Below are 14,326 nucleotides of genomic sequence, written 5' to 3'. Positions count from 1 at the left end.
CCTGCCGCAAAATGCATACGATAGACCTTGGCTTTATTTCTTTGTATCACACTTTACAATGTAACGCAAAGGAAACAAAGCTTTTCACTGTATCTTATTGGAGTAAAAGATGTCGTGAAGTGAATTCAAGGGCTGGCTTTTGTCGGTCAAGACCAGTCGAGCGCAATATTCGAAACAAGTTTATCGCTTCCGTTGCATCGACAACTGTACAAGTTGGCATTTTAGGTGCTTCAGGATATACTGGAGCGGAGCTACTTCGAATACTTTCAAAGCATCCACATGTTCAAGTTAAAGTCGTTACTGCTGAGAGGTCAGCTGGAAAGTCTTATGGAGAAGTTTTTGGACAATTCCAATATAAGAACGGTCACAACTCGTTACCCGAAACTTTGATAGATGTTTCTAGTTTATTAGAAAACTCCAAACTTTTGAACAGTTTACAAGTCATTTTTTGTTGTCTTCCACACGGAACTAGTCAAGCCTATATCTCACAAATTCCTTCGAGCATTCGAATTGTTGACTTGTCGGCAGATTTTCGGCTTCAAGAACCCACAAGTTATCAGAAGTGGTATGGAAAAGAACATAAAGCTGTAGACTTGCAGAAAGAAGCTGTATATGGACTTGTCGAGGTTAATCGTGCTTCCATCCGAAATGCTCGTCTAGTTGCCAATCCAGGTTGTTATCCAACAGCAGCTCAACTAGCTCTGATTCCTTTATTGAAACATCGCTTGATAGATCCGAATGATATAGTTATTGATGCCAAATCGGGAGTTTCTGGAGCAGGTCGAGCCTTAAGAGAAACTTCCCTGTTTTGTGAGGTTCACGAAGGTATTCACGCATATGGAGTTGGTTCGCATCGTCATATTCCTGAAATTGAACAAGGACTTAGTGAGGCTTGTGGTCACTCTGTCGTTGTTAACTTTACTCCGCACTTGATTCCTATGTCTCGTGGTATTTTAGAAAGTATTTATGTCAAGTTGTCTTCAGGAGTAGGAATAACGGAAGTGAGAAAGTGTTTAGAAGAAACTTATGCTAATGAACATTTTGTTACTCTTCTTAGTGAAGGAATAGTTCCACAAACCCGTTTTGTCAAAGGAACCAACCATTGTCTCTTGAATGTTTTTCAAGATCGAATATCAAATCGAATTATTTTATTTTCTGCCATCGACAATTTAGTGAAAGGAGCTTCCGGTCAAGCTGTTCAAAATATGAATCTTTTATGTGGCTTTCCAGAAGAAACGGCGTTGCAAGATGTTGCCTTGTTTCCTTGAGTATTTATCTTTATTGATGATCATAAAAAGAATATATTTGGGTCAGCTCCATCGAGTTATATCCCATAGACGAAGAATTTTGTCACTTCCGATTGAAACAATAAATGAAGGGAAAAGAAAATTCCATTCGAGTTTCGAAATGAGTTCTCTTTGTCCAGGCAAGTTCTTGGAAGGTATCTTTTCCTTCATTGGCAACCATATCTTGAAAAAATCAAGTCTAAAATTGCAAAATTTAGTTTCATTGCTTACCTGAATACTTCCATCTGATAATGCAATAGCAACTTGAATAGTGGAGTCTTGAATTGAGCACAAGGAAACAATTGGCTTCTGAAATGAAACTTGACACCAAATAATATCCTCAGGATAACTTTCAGTATTATCTATCTCTTTGGAAAAAGTATTCCTGTCAAAGTACAACAAACCTACTCGACCATCTGTACAAGAAAAAGCGATTGGAATCTTATCTGTTAAAGAACTATCTGCAGCTTGTGAGATGCATCGTGAAAGCAAATGCAACTTGGCAATTTCCATATAAAAAATCAAGTTGAAAGTGTTCACATCCAATATCAAGCAATGTTGAAAGTTACATGCAAGTGCAATATAACTTCTATCGGCACTACAACAGATACTGGAAATATTCATAGGATTGGATAAATATTTTCCTCGCTTCAACTCTTGTGATAAACAAGCACGAAACTGCCATGTCAATTCCTTTGCAGAGTTCATCTTTAAATACCACAATGAAGCTTCCAAGCATTGTCCCAAATGACCGCCCTCAATGACAATCAACTCGTTGGTCATCAAATGATGCAATATATTCTCTTCATAACAAATTTTCTTATCTTCCCTTTCATATGCAGTGATCCAGCTTAATTGAAATTTGTTTGATATACTTTTGCTCTTTCTAGTCTTGGAACTTAGATAAGTGGAACATATTCTCTGCAAACAGAAGCTCTCCTGTAAAGGATTCTCGTCTTCATTATCATTAGGTGTACCAAACTGAACTCTTCCAAGGACAAGCTGACCTCGATTGGTTATCATCGCCAAAAAATTCGGATTGAAATTTGCCAAATAAGGCACATAACAAATATCACATATAAACTCTTCTCGACTAAGGAAACTCAGTCGCTTTGTTGTTTGTATATCTGGCTGTTTTCGAATATTCAGACATTCTCGACTATCTACGAACCCAATACTACCATTGGAATAACTAATAACCAAGGGATATTGAAAATCGTTTGCTATAGAAAAACTCAACGGAAAACCATTTGAACCTTTCAAGATCCAATGATGAAAAGTTGCAGAATCGGCATCCCAAAGAGCTATACACCCATTCATTGCAATACTGATGATACATAGCCGACTATGGTACTCTAAAACAAGTAAAGTCGTGATGGAATTACAATGCAAAGCTGATGTCTCATTGAATGGGATAATATGAGCTGAATTGTTGCTTTGAATTTCTAACAAAAACGGTTTACCCAAACAACCGATACTAACTGTCATTCTAGATTGAGACACATATTTCAAGACATATCTTTGAATATGTGCTTTGGAGCAGTTGAAAAACGACGAGATTTTCTTTTTGATCGAGACCAGAAAACAGGGAGTGCTGCTATCGATAACATTCCAACAACAGACAAGGCCATCTTCAGATATGGAATAGAAATATTCACTTTGTCCGACTTTCTTATCATACCTCACAGAGCAACTCGTAATACTATGAACTGGATAGGTATGTTGCTGAAACCTCTTCTGTACAGAAGGTGAGTCAAAAACATTCCAGCCCAATATAAGACCACTCGATAGTCCTAATAATAATAAATCAGAGGCAGTCATTTCGACAGTAGTGATGTTTCCCTGAATAGAGCTATCCCCATCGTGTAATAGTTGTAAACTGTCACGCTTATCTAATGTAAGATCCCATCCATATAGAGCACTATCTTCACGTAAGATTAATAAAATATGAGGATAAATACTTGAAAAGAAACAGGAAATGATTGCTTCATTGAGCTGAATGGAACGTATTTCTCGCTTAAGATCTGTGTCCCATACCTTTACGGTTCCATCCACGGAAGCCTGTTAGGACAAATATTGTATCAGATAGGAATAAGCTGGTCTTGGTAACCTACTGTAATTAAAAGATGTTCAATAGCAAGGGCTTTTTGGAAACGGACACAGTGGACTCTCTTTCGATGACTACGAAGTTCCTAGAGTATTCCTTTAGAACCAAGTTTTCTATTCCAGCAATCAACGAACTCCTAGTATCGTGCGTTGCTGTACACTTATCAAAAGGACGATGTTTCCACAGGACACAGCCAATATACCGTCACGAGAACAGTCTGCACTAGTCCAATCCTTGTTTGGAGGTGCACTTGCCAAAATGTTCATCTCATTGCATCAAGTTTCTTTTCTTTCCATGGATATGAATGAACAATTTTGCTGAACTGATATGATTGCAAATATAGTATGACGAGTAACTACTCTACATGAAAATGGAAAATTCCGAAAACTTAAAATAGGATCTTTATATTATGAAATCTCAGAATTATTCATTTTTACAAAGAGAGCTTGAAATGGAACCTTTTCAGTTTCCAAAATTTTGTTAGAGTTTCTAAAGAGAAGTTGTTAAGTGCAATTGTCCAATATTTTCATAAATTAGTTAGGGCGGGCTATCATTGCTGTCTAAGCCATTGTTCATATTTAAAATTGCAGGGTCTTTGATACTTCTTTATTTTTAAACCTCTTGAGAGATTCTCAACTAAATAATGACCTTTTAATGCAAAAATCAAATATTGCAAAGACTCCTGAAGAAGCAACTCACATAGTAGCTCTTGTTAGGAAACTTGTCTTGGCAATAAATGGGAACACAAACGAAGAAGGCATACCCAATTCTCAAGCCAAACAAGTGCGTTTAGCTCTCAAAATACTTTCCTCTCGCATATCATCTAGAAAGCAATCTTATGCTGACGAACAAGTTACTATAGAAAGACTTAAACGCTCCCTTGCAAAAGCAAACAGAGTTCGAGACGCAGTGCGACTTTTGGAGTTGGTAAACTCCCTTAAACAATTGTGTGACAGTCATCAGTTGAAAGATATTCTTTATTTCTTGGAAGAACTTTCTTACCATGAACAGGAATTGTCTCTCAGTAAGCAACAGATGTTTGCCAATCGACTTTCAGAATTTTCTCTCGATTCGAACTTTTCCAACTCGAAGAATTCTTCCAAAACTAGTATCCCACTACTAGATAGCGGAATTGGAGAATACAATCAAGTAGAAAAACTAGAAAATGGAAGCAATGAAGACAATTCTTGTGAAGACTCGAAGTCGAACAATACAGTAAGAGAAGATGCATTTCAAGAATACATTGTAAAAGAAAACGAAGCCTACGAAATTTCCGAGGCTATTCTTGTGAGAGAAGCCATTTATGCTGTTCAAGGAATAGAAGGCAAATATGTGAAATATCAAGAGCAGAATGAAGAGTACGCAGTGGCTCCCCATATAGGAGTTCCACAGCCTGTTAGAGAACTGGTTCGAAGAATTTGTAAAATGGGATGGTTGTATAAGTACCTGAAACAACAACTGCAGCAGTTGCAAAGCAATCCTTCTTATGGTGCAGTAAGCCGAAGTTTTTGTGGTGCCGTTGAAAATGAATTGGATGAATATTACGAAATGCTTGCAGAAATAGAAGCTCAGGTAAGGATGTTTTGTTCCACGAAAGATTCTATCTATAACATATGCGTACATACATAGGCTGGAATGACTAATTTTGAAAATATTGAAAACGCTGGTTTACTTGCTGCAAAAGGACGCAACGAATTGACTTTGAGAAAGTTGTTTGTTTGGTGTCAACAGCCTTTGGAGAAACTGAAATGGCTCAGCGTTTTGACTGAAGCTGCATATAACAAAAAGGGCGGTGAACTGCTATCTATTCTTCATGAATTTACCTTACATGGTGACAAAAACACGCGAAGTTTAGTTTGTTCTGTTTTGCGAAAGGCATCAGTACCTCTATTTGACTCCATTCGTAAATGGGTTTTGGATGGAGAATTGGATGATCCTTATGAAGAATTCTTTATAGCTTCTCGTCAAGGCATTACTGCAGAAGACATATGGGAAAAGAAATTCTATATTCGTCAATCCATGGTGCCTTCCTTTTTAGCCATAGAGCCTTATCTTATTTCTTCCATTTTGTCATGTGGAAAAACTATGGTTTTCCTTAGGAAATGCTGTTCTGATGGGTCATGGTTAAGTGATAAATTTCGAGAGCCATCTTTTAGAGAAAAATCACTTGGATACAATCAAGTCGATTCCCTTCGTGCTTTTGTTCAGACTGTCTGCGAAGCTTCTTCGAATCGTTTGAAATTTTTACTATTTGAAAAATTTCTTTTGAAAGGCCACTGCATGGCTCTTAGAAACCTCATTTTGTTGGGACAAGGAGACTTTGTGCAGAATCTTTTAGATAGTTTGGCTGCTGATTTGAATGAGCCATCTTCTGATTTATATCGCAACAACCTGTTGGGTACTCTTGATGCGTCTTTGAGAAGCTCTTCTGCTGCAGTTACGATTGCAAATGCTCTCAATGCAGAAGGTTTGTAAAGTATTTATGCTTATTGTTTTAACATTTTACTGGATATTCTTAGACTCCACGATTGACAATTTCACAAATGAAGTATTGGATAGAATGGATGTGAGACTTTTACATCCCTCTTCTGGTGCACAAGGATGGGATATATTTAGTCTCGACTACAGATTCGATGTACCACTGACAAGTATTTTTACGAAAGATGTAATGGAAATGTATAGAAAAATATCTCGTTTTTTATGGTATCTGAAACGTTCGAACTATTTGCTTTGTACTACTTGGAATATGCATTTCCTTTCGTCTTCTGAAGAGCGTAGAAATACAAAACTTCAAATGAAACCAAATGCAAGAACGCTTTATAATAAGATTCATTTTGTACGAATGAAGATGATGCATTTTGTTGAAAATTTTCAGTATTATGTCATGTAATAGCAATTTTATCTCTTGTAGACAGTCTACTAATGTCATGGATTAGGTTTGAAGTTTTAGAGATTTCTTGGAACGAGTTGTTAAATAAACTACAAAAAGCTCAAGATATGGATGAGTTGATTCAAGCTCAACGATTATTTATCAGTAAAATACTTGAGAAACTTATGCTAAAGGAGAAATTTCGAAGTCAGTATGAACGAATTCGACAGCTATTGGACTTGACTGTGCGATATCATTCTTTTATGGTGAGTATCTAAAGTTGCTATCAAGTGGATTGTAAAGACTAAAGTGTTTTTCAAAGAGAACCTGGGCAATGCATAAAAGCATCAAAGACTTGGACTTTTCGACAGAGAAGGAGAAGGTATGTAATGGGATGTTGACATCGATATTTGAAATTATATATATATTTTTATAATTATAGAGAGATGAAAGCTTATTGTCGAAACTTGTACAGATTGAAACCCAATATGATACGATATTTGATGAATTTCTTTTAGATTTGCAAACTATCGAAAAGGACGAAACTCGAGCACTTTTATTCCGACTTAACTTTAATGGATACTACTCCAGCAACATGAATATGGCAAGTCAAATTACAAGAGAACGTCATCAGCATCTCTCCTTATGAAAAAGAGAAGGAATGGTGTCCATCTTAAAGAACATAAGTTTAAAAAGGAATACGTGCAACATTAAAGAAGCCTTGTTCTGCTTGGCCTCCACTCTTTCGACGTCGCTCCAAACCAAGACGAACACGAAGAGCTTCACCAATCGACTCATGAGGAGCTGCTTCCAATACTCTTGAAGAGAACCGGTCTTGCACCCATGTAGAAGAATGTCTTGGTGGTTCAACTCCTCCTAATACCTTTTCAAAAAGTTATCATTCACTATAGGAATCAGTCGTGATCAACTTACTCCTTGCTGTGCCTTGACCATTTCTAAAATACTGTCTTTGTAAAGTTTCTCAAATGCTTCTGCATTTTCTGTCTCGACAGCAATCTTGCGATGAAAAGTATCCAATACTTGAGCAATTTTCAAGGCTGCTCCTAAATATCCCAAATGAAGCGTCTGTGGAACATCTTTTGGATCCTAACAATAAGAACAAGGTTCAGTCATGAGTACCATCCATAAATATGGAATATAAACATATATTCAAATATACCTTGTCTAGTTTCTTCCAACAATCCAAAACGAGTTGCATCAAAAAATCTGCAAACAATACCCTTTCCGATTCCGCATCATTGCGTTGCAATAAGAAAACTTCAGCACCATCTGCGACAAGACTATGTAATAAACTATTGTGCTCAAAGGATATAAACATCTCTCCTATTGTACGGTGAATGTTGTTTACAATGATAGCTCGTACAGTTTCCTATAGAAAGCTTTAAAAACTAAAAACACTTGTACAATTTGAATACTTACAGGTCGAGAACCACACAAGATATCGACAAAAAATTCTGCAATACGAAGTCTCAGACGGCCAAGTCTTGGAAACGAGCTTTGAGAACAAAAAGACTGACCATAATTCTCGTTGGGTAGCCTCAGCAAGATGCTACGTAACACTGGAAATCTCTTTCTCAACATGGTCTCAAAACGAGTTGTGTTTAAGGAATGGATAGGAAGTCGAACTTCTTCAATAGGCGAATCCTTTCCTCTCATCAATGCGCGATACAAATCTCTCACCAAACGCAAAGAAGAGCAAAGTGCAATACCCAAATTATCGCCATTATAAACAGCATTAATACTATCATCGAGTATAATACCAATGACTTCTGGTTCGTTAAAAATATTAACGGCATTCGCATATTTTATGCTTTGATTCAAAGTTCGATCAGTAGAGAAAATAGAAGGTGTAGTAGTCATCATAACTCGAATAGTTATTCCCAAAATTGTCATACATATGTTAGCTACAACTTCTTCGTCATAAGGAGACATTGTTTTGCCTGACTGACAAGACTCATGAAAAGCATCCGCAAGAAGTTTGAAAAGATTGACTTTGGCCAACAAACGTGCTGCTTCATGATTGATAAATTCAAAATAAAGTTGCTTCGAGTCTCCATCATTGACTTCAGCTACAAGTCGAACTAAAAGTTCCGCGGATCGAGCTCTGTCCCGACCTGGCTTTTGAGTGCCATGACCTCTTATGTGGCTTCTTCTCCAAATAACGCACAATAGAACTCTAACTTTTTATGAGAAATTCAAATAAACCTTTAAATATCAAAACTTACCGGCTTATCTTGGATCATAGCAGCAATCACTTTTGCAAATCTACCAGCGGTAATAAGATTTAATGGAGCTGGAGACTCAAGATAGCTAAACAATTTATCTAATGCTTCATGATCTTCAACTAATACGCGACGAGGTTTCTTTGGTCCATAAGCAAGAATTTCGGAAGCAACATATGGATAGCGTGACTTGCGCCTTGCATCCATTTCTGAATCGTCTCGTCCACTTAATTGAGTAAAACAGTCACCTTCAGCTGCAGTCCGTTCTTCGTCCATAATCACAAAATGCACAAGTTGTTTCACAATATCCTTACGAGAAAGATAGTCATATACAACACGCACAGCATGTTCTGGAAGCTCTTCTGTTAAGTCATACATAGCATCCATTACTTCTTCTAATGTTCGCTGTCCGTATTTCGCTTCGTCTATAATCGACAAAAGAGCAGTACAGGGTAGATCTCCACTCGAACTACTGGAGGTTCTACTACGTAAAGCTTCTAAAAACGTGTTTCGAGAACCTGAACTCGACCTTCGACGAGAAGTTGTCTTATTTGATTTGGAAGATAAAGGCTCGGCACTAGCTGATCTTGTCATCTTGGACGAAGAATTTTTTGGAGCTCCACGGATACCCAATAAGCCTGATATGGAATTCGGATGCTTCGGAGGAGGAAATTTTGTCTTGCTCGTAGCTTTCGTTTCATTTCGTTTTTGTAAAGCTAAATGATCCAACGACTCTGACTTTTTAATAGCACTTGTGTCTTGCTTTGGCTTCCTTTCCACTGCAATAGAATCTAAAGACTGAGAATGGTGGATGATACTTCCCTCGGAACTCAAAGAACCCATTTGTTGATCGCTTTCTACTTTCTTTTCGGACTCTAATTCACAATTCTCAATAGGTCTATCCCGTTTCTTCAATACATCATCACCTGTAGCCAACTCATCTCCAAAAACTGTTTCCTCTGAAGAAGGATATTCGTTTTGTTCTAAAGTACCATTCTGTGGTGTTGTCTTTTGTCCAACCGATAACCCAACTGAGGAGACTGTACTGAGGCGTTTCGAGGCAACTTGGTCTACATAATCGTTTTGAGGGTGACTAAGAATATAACTCTCTTCTCTATCGGTTATTCTTCCTTCGGTGCCATTTCCATAGGGTTGTTTTCGGGACTCCACTTGTCTAATTCGAAGTATATCATACTAACAGTAAGTAGACAAAGAGTTGACATACCTCTTTTCAGTAAAACACGCCGACAATATCTCTATTAGCCCCATTTAGTGAGGACAAACTATACAAAACCCTCAAGTGTCCTTCCAAACTGCAAACCAAAGCATACTTGCTGCTGTTTATTTATGGGTCGTCGGTTCACAATCAATCAATCTTCGATGGCAAAATTTCGTTCAAAGATTTGCTTTTCTGTTTTAATAGCGATAGGAACTTAACGAAAATGCGATATCTCATGACTCATCCTTTCGAGATATTTTTGATAGAAAGATTGTTATTCTCTTTTCTGATTTTCAAGTTGTTTTCCAATACACAAGTTGTCATTTATTGAAATGCATAATTATCCTATTTGTATTTTGGGTTTGAAAATTTTCGACTAGCTTAGGGTCCCATGCAGTTGCAGTTGGTCAAATACCAAAGAAGGAACGTGCACTTTAAAACAGCTGTTTAAAACATGTCTGCACAAATTATTCTTTATCAGGATTCAGGAGCCTGGGGTATTCCAAGTACTTGTCCAAAGTGTACGGCGTTGCAAACTTTGTTAAGATTTGCCGATGTCAGTTATGCTGTTTCTCCTGGTGATTCCAGTCCTTCTATGACCGAACAAAATGAGTTACCTGTTTTAAGAGTTGTTAGTGATAAGGAAGATGTGGTTGTTCCTGGTTTGGAAAGTTGTGTGGAAGCACTAAGTTCGGTTGGTTATGACGCTTATGGAGGTCTAACTCCAGCACAAATAGCAGAAACCAAAGCCTTTAATTGTTTGATTTTGGATCGTTTGGATTTAGTGAGGCAATATGAGTGGTACTTGGAGGATAATAACTTTAGTCGTTGTATAAGCAAAGTGCGATATCAAAGTGCAAGTTTTCCCGTTAGATGTGTTTTGACTCGATTGGAGAGACACGAAATCCGAAAAAGATTGAATGTGACGGTAAGTAACTACATTTGGGTTGGATTCTTTGCTAAGCATCTGTGGTCTCTTTTAGCCGTGGATTCAACGTGGACAAATGTATCAAGTTGCAAAGGAGTGTTTGGAAGTACTTTCTACTCGATTAGGTGAAAGACGCAAATATTTCTATGGAGATGTTCCCCGTTTATTGGATGCCTTGGTTTTTGGTGAAATTGTTGCGCAGTTGTATGCTCCTGTTCCACATGGAAGGTTACGGCAATTGATTCTTGAGTATCCCAATCTTTTGAAGTTTGTAGAAAATATTAGACAGACCTATTTTTTCAATGGTATGGATGAACTGCAACATTTTGAAAAAGACTATCATTCCAATCATACCAGTCCTATCAGGACTGCATATGAAGCAGCATTGCATAGAAGCAGACACATATTCTCGTCCAAAAAAGAAACTTCTCCTATCGAGGAGGCACGTAAAGCAAGAAATAGGAATTTCATTATAGCTGCAGCAACCAGCTTTTTGATTTTTCTGTTGTTAGGAAACGATATGGAAGTGCAATTATCGGAATAAAATAGTTTATCATTTTTGGATAAATACATTCCTAAAAGTAAATACTTGTCATACAAACTGTTCTATTTTGAATAACGAAAATTCATATGGCTACAATGCTTCCTGATTTGAGTCCTTATAAGAGTATCGTTTTCCTCGACTCACTCTAGCTATGTTCAAAAGTTCTTCCAACAGTGGCCTTAAAAGAGAAAGTGGCCATTGTGTATGAGAGTCTACTGGAGCCTTATCCGGCTCTTCATCGACTTCGATGAAAATACCGTCAACTCCAACTGCCGCTGCCATTCTACCAATAGTTGGAATCAAATATCGTTCGCCAGCACTTACGACAGCACCATCTTTCATAGTACAACTACTTGGCTGCTGCAGTGCATGTGTAATATCCATAACTACAGGACATTGAGCCGCTCGTAAACGAACCAAACTACGAGGATCCACTACAAGGTCACAATATCCAAAACAAAACCCTCTCTCACAAATCATAGCATAATCATTGCCAGTAGCTCGAACTTTCTCAACAGCAGCAACCATCACAGTGGGTGAAGCAAACTCTCCCTTCTTCAAGTGCACTATTCTACCAGTTTCTGCAGCTGCTTGACATAAATCAGTTTGTCGACAAAGGAAAGATGGTATTTGCAATACATCGACAACCTCGGAGACTAAATTACACTGCCACTAGAAAACTAGTGAACACTGAAGACTAGTGGTCAACGAAAATCCTACCTACAGTCTCGTGAACATCTGTCAAAACAGGCAGGTCAGTATCTTCTTTCACAGCTTTTAGAATCTCAAGACCAGCATCCAATCCAACGCCACGAAAGGACAAGTGACTCGTTCTGTTGGCCTTATCAAAGCTGCTTTTGAAAATACACGGTATTTGGAGCTGTTCTACTATCTCTTTTATCTTCCTCGCCGTCTTTAACGTTTTATCTCGGTGTTCAATGACGTTATTTCCACATATGACGAAAAATGGAGGGCTTTTGGTCTCTGCAAAACTTCCAACAAGACGGTTCCAAAGCACTTTGCTATCATGTCGATGGCGTAATGCGGAACGACTCATTGACGAACTGAAAATTTCATACCACCTCCTAAACTATGAATGGTCTTTAAAATACGACAATGCTTTCTCAAAATGTGTTCAATCTTCATAACATCGGAAACAACGGGTAATAAATAAGGTTCAATTTCTTCAAGAGTCCAATTACTTTTCTTCTGAAAGAGCAGTTTTACACGATTATCGATATCTTCTGGCAAATGTGACTCAAACAATGCGTGAATCAACATTTTAGGACCAGCTTCTTCAAATATGGCAAGTCCAGAAAGCATTTCCATACGAGGCTGAAAAAAGTCAGGGACCCTATTTTGCCATTTTGTCTCAAAAGTGCTCCATTCTACAGAAAGACCATCTTCGTTGAAACTTTGAAGAAGTCCCATGGCCTTGAAGCGACATACAGAATATTCATCTAAAGTCAGATAGTTATCAGATCTAGGAATACAAAAGAAATCAAGACAATGTCGCACTGCGACCGAATACTGATCTCCGCAATACTTCAGAATCTCTTTAGCAGGAGGCAAACGAAGAGGCATTTCCCAGTTTTGCAGAGTTCCTGTAGAGATAATGTCATCTAAAGCGCGGTCAATCTCAGTGTCAGTCAAAATCTTCAAGCCGTCCTCAACAGGGACAATGTGCATTCTTCGCAACTCATCGATAAGCTGTAGTCTACTTATTTGAACATTGTCCAAGATTTGTTGAATATTAAGAGTGACTAGATTGTTAGATGATCTATGGTTGCCAATCAAATATCTCAAAACGTCGATTCGGGGGCCAGTGGTCAATAACTCCAAGTGTCCATGGAGTAGTGTAACGACAGGAACTACACAATCTTGAAGGAGAGAAACTTTAGAACAGTTATTCGATTGACTTGCTTGAACTGGAATTATACAGTTGGAGCTTTCTCGAAAGAACACCTTGAAGGTCTTTCTTTCTGTGCAAAAGTACGCTTCGTTCGCTCCGGCACAAGACAAGTTTTCCTCGTTTCTGTTGGGACAACCCACAAAATACGGAGCTCTTTCGTTATTTTCGACTAATTCAAGAAGACTTTCTTCCAACTCTACTAGAAAAATGTTATCTTTAGAAAAGTCTTGCGAGAATATCAGTGTATGTTGTGTTTCCATGAAATTTGAAATTTTTGGACCCTCCAATAGAAAATACAAAAAGGACTCTAAAGTGCATTTTATTCAGTATAAGAAAGAGGAAGAATAAGTGACTTGGTATAGAAAAATAACATATTTTTGCCATAACTTGTGATATTATTTTCGAAGACAGAGATCAAAATCTTATTCCATGACAAGAGATTCATTGTATGGATACAGTGATAGAAACTATTTTGAGTAATAACAAGTCTCTAACAACATATAAACTTCTTATCTCAAAAGAAAGGAAGCAATGACTTTCATTATTAGACAGTGGATCTCATGCCACGTGTTGAACGGAAATCGATAGAGCAATTTCTCAATTCCACGTGGCAACTTAATGGTGACTTTTATACTCTAAACACGTTTCGACGAGATCGACGTAACAGAATGAGAGTTATACAATGAAAGGATTGCTTGTTGAAAGAGACATTTCTAACGAATGAAACATATCTCTCGACATATCTCGCGATGTTCTTTGGACCTAAGTGCGTTAGAAGAGTCACAAAAGGAAAACCTGGACGGGAAGGAAAAGAATTGTGTCTTTACACGCGAGAAACGAACGACACCACCTTCTATATCCACGAAAGAAATAGAAAACGTTCTCAACCTCTTCCTCTCGTACGACCAAGATAAAGATGGCAAAATATCTATCCAACAGCTGAAAGAATTGTTATCTACACTGTTTAGCGAAGGAGACTTGGAAGATTTGTTTGCTCAACTTTCTGTAGATAGTTTGTATAGCAGTGGTATTATTGATTGGATCGGTAAGAAAGTGATTATCTCACGTCGTCGTTACAACGCTTATGATGTAAAATTGTAGAATTTTTGTTGGGCTATGGTCAACTTGTTGCTCGAACGCGTTCTTGTTCAGAAAACAACTAACTTTAATAAATAGACTCATTGTTTTTTCCTAATCTATTCTGCTTTTATGATACAC

General features: G+C 37.7%; 7 protein-coding genes across 8 annotated transcripts; 4 read left to right on the top strand and 3 right to left on the bottom strand.

The window, feature by feature from the left end:
* The first annotated feature begins 10 nt into the window (after window positions 1–10).
* Gasu_25400 (N-acetyl-gamma-glutamyl-phosphate reductase) lies at window positions 11–1,310 on the top strand. Its single transcript, XM_005706627.1, has one exon. The coding sequence runs from the start codon at window positions 12–14 to the stop codon at window positions 1,266–1,268; it is 1,257 nt and encodes a 418-aa protein (XP_005706684.1). The 5' UTR covers window position 11; the 3' UTR covers window positions 1,269–1,310.
* Window positions 1,311–1,319: 9 nt separating this feature from the next.
* On the bottom strand, window positions 1,320–3,790 carry Gasu_25390 (uncharacterized protein). Its single transcript, XM_005706626.1, has 5 exons — window positions 3,528–3,790; window positions 3,401–3,478; window positions 1,637–3,347; window positions 1,518–1,595; window positions 1,320–1,469 (listed from the first exon to the last, which is right to left on the bottom strand). Exons 1-5 carry the CDS (start codon window positions 3,657–3,659, stop codon window positions 1,351–1,353), a joined length of 2,118 nt encoding a protein of 705 aa, XP_005706683.1. The 5' UTR covers window positions 3,660–3,790; the 3' UTR covers window positions 1,320–1,350.
* Window positions 3,791–4,040: 250 nt separating this feature from the next.
* Window positions 4,041–6,620, top strand: Gasu_25380 (tubulin family protein). The gene is made up of 4 exons (XM_005706625.1): window positions 4,041–4,965; window positions 5,023–5,860; window positions 5,913–6,279; window positions 6,330–6,620. The coding sequence occupies exons 1-4, from the start codon at window positions 4,048–4,050 to the stop codon at window positions 6,538–6,540; spliced, it is 2,334 nt and encodes a 777-aa protein (XP_005706682.1). The 5' UTR covers window positions 4,041–4,047; the 3' UTR covers window positions 6,541–6,620.
* A 50-nt stretch (window positions 6,621–6,670) lies between these two features.
* Gasu_25370 (uncharacterized protein) lies at window positions 6,671–9,890 on the bottom strand. Its single transcript, XM_005706624.1, has 7 exons — window positions 9,731–9,890; window positions 8,509–9,679; window positions 8,451–8,459; window positions 7,703–8,401; window positions 7,443–7,652; window positions 7,196–7,369; window positions 6,671–7,145 (listed from the first exon to the last, which is right to left on the bottom strand). Exons 1-7 carry the CDS (start codon window positions 9,772–9,774, stop codon window positions 6,951–6,953), a joined length of 2,502 nt encoding a protein of 833 aa, XP_005706681.1. The 5' UTR covers window positions 9,775–9,890; the 3' UTR covers window positions 6,671–6,950.
* Window positions 9,891–9,990: 100 nt separating this feature from the next.
* On the top strand, window positions 9,991–11,235 carry Gasu_25360 (metaxin 2-like protein). Its single transcript, XM_005706623.1, has 2 exons — window positions 9,991–10,652; window positions 10,708–11,235. Exons 1-2 carry the CDS (start codon window positions 10,179–10,181, stop codon window positions 11,194–11,196), a joined length of 963 nt encoding a protein of 320 aa, XP_005706680.1. The 5' UTR covers window positions 9,991–10,178; the 3' UTR covers window positions 11,197–11,235.
* A 4-nt stretch (window positions 11,236–11,239) lies between these two features.
* Window positions 11,240–13,380, bottom strand: Gasu_25350 (3-deoxy-8-phosphooctulonate synthase). 2 transcript variants are annotated; one of them, XM_005706622.1, is made up of 3 exons: window positions 12,276–13,380; window positions 11,921–12,213; window positions 11,240–11,868 (listed from the first exon to the last, which is right to left on the bottom strand). In XM_005706622.1, exons 1-3 carry the CDS (start codon window positions 13,366–13,368, stop codon window positions 11,287–11,289), a joined length of 1,968 nt encoding a protein of 655 aa, XP_005706679.1. In that variant the 5' UTR covers window positions 13,369–13,380; the 3' UTR covers window positions 11,240–11,286. The 2 variants fall into 2 exon arrangements, with proteins under 2 accessions (XP_005706679.1, XP_005706678.1); XM_005706621.1 differs by having other exon boundaries at window positions 11,830–11,868; window positions 11,917–12,213.
* A 30-nt stretch (window positions 13,381–13,410) lies between these two features.
* On the top strand, window positions 13,411–14,325 carry Gasu_25340 (uncharacterized protein). Its single transcript, XM_005706620.1, has 2 exons — window positions 13,411–14,153; window positions 14,210–14,325. Exons 1-2 carry the CDS (start codon window positions 13,829–13,831, stop codon window positions 14,269–14,271), a joined length of 387 nt encoding a protein of 128 aa, XP_005706677.1. The 5' UTR covers window positions 13,411–13,828; the 3' UTR covers window positions 14,272–14,325.
* The last annotated feature ends 1 nt before the right edge of the window (window position 14,326 follows it).

Source organism: Galdieria sulphuraria (assembly GCF_000341285.1).
Source record: "Galdieria sulphuraria unplaced genomic scaffold scaf_18, whole genome shotgun sequence".
Lineage (NCBI taxonomy): Eukaryota > Rhodophyta > Bangiophyceae > Galdieriales > Galdieriaceae > Galdieria > Galdieria sulphuraria.
Note: the sequence above shows the minus strand (reverse complement) of the source record. Positions and strands in the feature narration are given on the sequence as shown.